Source organism: Branchiostoma belcheri, unplaced genomic scaffold (genome assembly GCF_001625305.1).
Source record: "Branchiostoma belcheri isolate BF01 breed outbred unplaced genomic scaffold, Haploidv18h27 scaffold12, whole genome shotgun sequence".
In the NCBI taxonomy this organism is placed as follows: domain Eukaryota; kingdom Metazoa; phylum Chordata; class Leptocardii; order Amphioxiformes; family Branchiostomatidae; genus Branchiostoma; species Branchiostoma belcheri.
In genome coordinates, this window is record NW_017802602.1 from 2429533 (window position 1) to 2436408 (window position 6876).

Genomic DNA, 6876 nt, shown 5'->3' on the forward strand with positions numbered 1-6876 from the left:
CATAGCTCACTCCTGACGTCACGGCCAGGTCTGAGACAAAAGGCTTCGTGGTAAATTCTTGATGCGAAAATTATCTTCAGAAGTTATTTTGGGGAAAATTGCCACGATTTCCTAGAACTATCGCAGAGTGGAACTCACTGTCACCAAGTACAGTAGGGGCTAGAGCTGTGTACCTAAACAAATTTTAGGTACAGGTACAGGTACACGTTTAGGTACAGGTCCGGACCTGAACCTGTACCTGAACAATTCGACCAATTTATATGCTCTTCTGAACTCCTTCAATAACAAAAAAACATAAATAAACTTGATAGTTAAGGTGTATTCTTTGTTTATGGCGAATGCTCAGACAAAAAAATATAGGCAAAACTAAGTGTTTTTGTTTTCATGAACACACTGTCCTTACACAGGGACCCATTGTTAACCAGCTATTTACACATTTGAGGTCACAAATAGGCATAAAATTGGTGTGAAATTATTTAGGTACAGTACCGGTACTGAGGGATTAGGTATTTTGGACCTGTACCTAATCAATTTTTCCGGTACAGTATCGGTACTGCGTACCGGTACACAGCTCTAGTAGGGGCATTGTCAATAGATAGCTTTAAACAATGTCTAGAGCTAGAAGTTCAAGGGTTAGGTGTAACAAGTCGATCGGTGTAATATAGCCAGCTGCCGCCGCGCCGCGTGCCTGCGAAGCTGGTGTGTTACGCCGAAAGGCGGTTATACCGGCTATACAGATACAGATACAGATGGTCTAATTATTAATCAGTCACGCGAAAAAAACTTTTTCGGTTGTGCAAGCTTTTGACATCTCCAAGGGTTTAAGTTGATGTTTATTTTATTCATACATACATGTAACGTTATATTTTGGTTAATTAATTCCCACGATCATGATAATGATCATTCTGTCATACTCATTTTCACCTGAGCAAAGTGAGGAAAGTCGTGTAAAGTGCCTTTCCCAAGGGCACAAGGTTGGTGACATGGCAGGATTTGAACCCGGGACCTCTTGGTTCTGAGCTGAATGCTCTGTCAGTATGCCACACAACCACACATCAATATATTTATCTAAGAATATAAGTACAGTTTACTAATGAAGGAGAAACCTACAGAATATGTACTCAAACATGTAAATAAGTTTGCATAAATTATATCTTTGAAACTTTTGATGATAATCTTTAGCAAATATCCCAAGTTGTCTTTCTACTACATTGTAGTAGTACATTGTACTAGTATGTGGACTACAGAGATAGGATCACTGAGTCTTGTGTGTGTTTGTGAAATTTGTATCATCCACGCTCTCCCTGCAAAAACGTGTACAGCATATATACATATACAAGCATATACATGTGTATACAATTTTATTCTTAAACTGACACATTGAACCATATCAAATCTATTAGGTGTACATCACATCACATTAGACAAGGAGAAAATCACACAATGATGTCTGGTAGCATTCCAATTTTTAAAACAAGAAAATAAAAAGTCATTATGTGCTAATGTGCCAAGTTCACTGTACAGTGTTCTCTGTTGTTTAAAATATAACAAGTGTCAAGCTTCAGTTTCATAAAAATAACACCACATGCTATGTTGAATGATGATCCATATCAGGGAGGTTGACCTCCTTGTTCATATCTTCACTCAAAAAGTCTAAAACTCTTTGCAATCTTTCTCTAAAATTCTAAAGTTAATGTTGGTTTTAGGTACAGGTATTAGGTACAAGGTCCTACATTGTATGTGGCATGCATAAATTTGTGTTTGGAAATACCTATCTGTATCTGTTTCTGGTAAACTTTCTAAATTCTCTGACTGTGCAAATCTGTATCAAGGTGTAAACTTTGTTTAAACCTACCTACCCCCCCCCCCCCACACACACACATCCACAAAACGGGAAGATTATACAAGGGGTCCTACAGAAATTGGTTTGTGAAACATACATGTATGTCAGTGAATTATAAAAATACAGTTGAGTTGTTTGACATCAAAACGTAATCAGTTCTCATATAAAACTCAGGATGCTGCTACCAACTCTCGCTGTCTCTCCTTTGGTGCCTCAGCTTCTGTGGGGAAAACAAAGAACTTCTGGTTTGCTTTCCAAGATTTTAAGGACATTTTCAAAACTCTAAGAATAAGGAACTTTACATCAACAGAAAATAGGCTACTAAGGTAGTGCGGCAACAAATATATTGGTTACGGGGTCAGCCAGCAGGGAGAAGGTTAATAAACTTGACCTTGAACAGGCTGTACTGTTATCTCACCTGGAATCCTGTCTCTGGGAACTTCAGGTAGGCTGACATCCTCATCTGGAACCTGCGGAAGGTCGGCCTAAAATAGAACAACATCAAGGTCAACTATCCTTGTGGTTTTATGTCAATGGTATCAGTTCAAGAGAATTACATTCATAACTATCTAGTGAGGGTACCCATTAGGTTTCTCACCAGGTTTTTTTTACAGCATAGGGGTCAGGTACAGAAGGGGAACTTGACTCCCCAAAACATGACCCCCCTAAGACACTATTTCTCACTTATTGAGTGACAGATTTTGTGAAGTTAAGGTTTTCCCTTTCCTATAGCTTCATTCTTCAAGTTTTTATTTTTTCAAACTTTTTGTAAGACTTAAGAAGGTTCTCCCCCAAAGAACATCCCTATGCTGGTTGAACTACAGCGTGGGAGGCCCCTATATTCAAATAGCCTAGTGAGAACTATACAGTGTTATTGGTAGTACAAAATGTATGTTCCACTCTCTGCAAGTGGTAATTCGAGCCTGCTGGTTACCTTGGTGATCTCGTCCAGCTCGGCTAGCACGGCCGCCTCGTCTTCGTCTGTCAGGATCCCGCCCGCAAGAAGGTCATCTATCTCCTGCAGGGGTCAGAGTGGAAAGGTTACAGTACGGACCAATGGACTAGCCCCATGTTGTAGTGATTGTACAAAGTTGTATGGCCCAATATAAGGGCTGCAGAAATCATCATATGTACCATCTGGTGCAAAAAGAACTTTTTACCCCTACTCCCTATGATTTACCCTTGGCTATGATGATGATGATAATGACCCCTACTCCGCAAGGAGGCGGTGGAGGCTAGAACTTAGAAGACCCACACAAATGTCAACCTAGTCTTGTGTTCTCACAAAACTAGGTCACTCCATGATCTAGATATACAGTAGTCGACATCGAAAATTTGGAGGTACAATATTTCTACCTACCTTTCTAAACAGTGACTGATTGATGAATACTAGTATTCTACTACATGTTACTTTTAAATGACTGATGAACCTCTTCAACAACTTTTGACTTTGATTTTCTATCCTAAGACTTACCCTCTGGTACTCCACTGCTTCCTGGGTTTCATCCAAGATTTTCTCAACATTCTCTAGACTCAGAATCTGGAAGAAAAAAGGAAACAACATTCTGTGTGAGAAGAGTTTTAAGACTTCTTTTCTTTTAGCACAGTACAACATGTAGAGTCTTCACTAGGAAATTATGACATTTTTTAATATGACCAGGAAATAATAATGACCTTTTGAATTACATTTCCCACCCCACTACCTGACCTATGACCTTGACCGTTAACCCCTGACCTTGTGCATCTCCTTGAGGCAGTCGTTGCCCTTTTTCAGTCCTTCCACGACCTTCATCTCGATGCTGGCAAACTCAAGGTCATCAACCTGAGGGGGAAAATGAGCAAAAATCATAAATATGCTCAAAATAAGTACAGGAAGTTTTGAATACACAAGTACATGTATCAATAAACTAAAGCAAGTCGGCAGAATGTACTGCACCTGCGCAAAACCCGTAGTGTATTGTGCATAGCACTTTGGCAGAACGTCTCATACAAGGTTGTATTCGTTCATAATTATATAAGGTTAACACATCTTTAGTTTCCAAATGTGATGTCGGAAAAGATATTGTCTAAAACTGGCAAAATTCTGACCAGAAATCCAACAAAAAACGTGAAAATTTTGGGTTTTGCACAGGCACAGTACGTTCTGCCAAAGTGGTCTTCATCTATGATTTAATTAGAACAGACTAATTTTAGCAGGAATCTCCAACACTTTACACGACTTTCCTCACTTCACTCAGGTGCAAATGAGTACCTAGCTTCGGCTACTAGTAGGGAGTCCCTCGAATAGGACGTTAAATGGAGGTCCCGTGTTTGAGGAGAGCCACACCACGCAAATTAAAGATCCCACCACACCTTTCGAAAAAGAGTAGGGGCATGCCCCGGTGTGCGATGGTCCAAATACTGGTCTGATTATTTACTACAGACTCCAGGAAGAGTAGTGTGAAATTCACACTAATGGAGATCCTAAACAAACAAACAAACAAACAACACTGTTGTCAGACTGGGTCGTACCATTTTCTCCACTTGGTCAATCTGGTTGTCTGTTTTCTGCAGCATGTTCTCCTGGTACCTCTTCTTCTTCAGCAACAGTTTTGCTTTTCTGCGGGTACAACAACATTTCAATTATAGCCATATACAATACATGATCACAAATAGTAGTAGTAGTAGTAGTAGTAAATGGTTTATTGATGAAACACGGGAGAAGTCGGCTTTGCAGTATACACAGTAGGCTATCAAAATACATATACAAGTATATACAAGGAACGCTTAATGTTGTCAACGTGGTTTTACATACTATAGATATAACGTAGTGGTTCAACATCAAGGCAATTAAAAAGCGTTATTGTGAGGAATCATTACAGGTGAGGCTGCTCTCGGATCAAAACCGTTCACAACAGTACTAGTAATACTAGTACATACAATACAGAAATACTAGTAATCTATAACTTGTTCGAACCCGAGTTCCTTAGTACAAGTCACTACCATTTCACAAAGACTGTTACACATACTCCTACTTTCCTAGGACTGTCAGGGATTGGAATACGCTTCCCCAGGCCATACCCGAAATCCCTGAGGCCAACAAGTTCAAGGTAGCAAAATTTCGCGGTCTGAGAAAAATGGACATTTGCAGAACTGAAAGAAAGTCAGCAAATTATTTATTCGCGGTAATGTTAACTTCATGGACTCTGGTATAAAAGTGACTGGGAAAACCGCGAATATAAAAGTACTGTGAATATGAAGTGCAGCTCCAGATGTCTTTACTGAGGGACGACTGCAGATACAAGTTGAATAGCTGGGGGAATGAATCCCACTCTACTATATACTATACAAACCTGGTATGTTAAGCCTAAAGGCAGTTACCAGTTTTGCAAACAATACTACAGATGCTACAGATACTAGTTGCACTACGTGTTCTTTGAGAATTGAACCATTCAGCTATTTGGAATAAGTAGAATTACTCTGTGGGAACCCACTCATAAAAAAAAAGTCAAGGCTGTCCAACAAGACACTACATTACTGACAGTAACCAATTATTAATGGATGACACCCAGCTCGACAGGAAAAACCTGATGGTATAAATGAAGGATAGGAAGAGATGGACATCAGTCATTGGAACCGAGGGAAGCTCGACCTAGTGAGTGAGTGAGTGAGTGAGTGAGTGAGTGAGTGAGTGAGTGAGTGAGTGAGTGAGTGAGTGAGTGAGTGAGTGAGTGAGTGAGTGAGTGAGTGAGTGAGTGAGTGAGTGAGTGAGTGAGTGAGTGTGAGTGAGTGAGTGAGTGAGTGAGTGAGTGAGTGAGTGAGTGAGTGAGTGAGTGAGTGAGTGAGTGAGTGAGTGAGAGAATAACTTACTCCTTCTTGCCATCCTTCAGCAGTCTCTTGGCCACTTCCCTCTCCCTGTCCAGGTTTGCCTGGATTTTCTTCTGGTATTGTTTCAGCTTGTCCCTCTGCTGCTTCAGTTGCTGTTTAAAATAAGTTTCAATTTTCTTGATTATCAAAAGTGATAGCAGATTATAAACTCATTTACTTGGAAAGGGTTGCATAAAAGCATTACACTCTAGCCTAGACACTAGTCAATATAGAACTTGATTATACACAGTGACTAGTTATACTGCAAACATACGAAATTCCTGCGATTTCATATAATGTTAACATAAACCTTTAGTACTTGCTAGTACTACCTTGCCAGTAATTTAAAAGTACCTGAACTTAATTCAAGTAACTTAACAGTCATTATAAATGAAACTATGACCTCTACAATGACTAGAAAACTATAATATATGTCTGATCATTTGTATGTGAGAAAAGAGTCCAAAAAGTTCACGCCGGAAGAATATAAGAGGGAGGGGGGCACACCCAGTTCACACCTACCAAGACGGCCTTGTCTTGTTCCGTAATTCTGGACTCTTCTTTCTTCTTATGCTTGCCAAACAGCGAACCCATAATAAATATCTAAGACTGTCAACTCTTCATAAGCTAGAAATGTCTGTATTTACGGAAAAATTGCCTGGAAAAAACGCAGAAACATCACTGTCAAAACGCAGGCGATGCCATCTTGGATTGTTGACCCGGAAGTGCGTGTATGATAGTTTCCGATAGGTGGCGCTCTTTCGTGTAGTTGGCTATCTCCAAGCAGATGTTGGGTGGGTAACCGTAACGCTTTCTGACTGGTCTCGCTTCGATTTCGTTCAAGATAACTCACATGAATTGCGATAATTTTCTGTATAAAGGTATAAATATATGGCTTATAAAAACAAGATGATTACGTAGATTTAAGGCACCGTGTCAGCTTTTATGAAAGTGAATTTGTTGTTATCTTTGTTTAACCTCTATTATCTCGTTAGTCGTGGTCTTTGGGTGTAAATTCAATCAAAAAATGTAACGTTATATTGTAATCGATGAATCTACATCAATGGTACTTCGACCGTGACCATGCAATATTTCATGGAAAAGTTAATGATTTTTTATCCAAAATTACTGAGTGACTGCCAAGAACCTCAACGTTAAACTCACTGCACCATAAGACTTGATAAAGA

The 6876-nt window shown here is 39.6% G+C and overlaps 1 protein-coding gene across 1 annotated transcript; it reads right to left on the reverse strand.

Annotated features, from left to right (window-relative positions):
* Window positions 1–1343: 1343 nt before the first annotated feature.
* On the reverse strand, window positions 1344–6429 carry LOC109462831 (charged multivesicular body protein 6-B-like). Its single transcript, XM_019759464.1, has 8 exons — window positions 6212–6429; window positions 5693–5802; window positions 4355–4442; window positions 3579–3665; window positions 3318–3383; window positions 2778–2861; window positions 2262–2328; window positions 1344–2063 (listed from the first exon to the last, which is right to left on the reverse strand). The coding sequence occupies exons 1-8, from the start codon at window positions 6281–6283 to the stop codon at window positions 2014–2016; spliced, it is 624 nt and encodes a 207-aa protein (XP_019615023.1). The 5' UTR covers window positions 6284–6429; the 3' UTR covers window positions 1344–2013.
* Window positions 6430–6876: the final 447 nt, after the last annotated feature.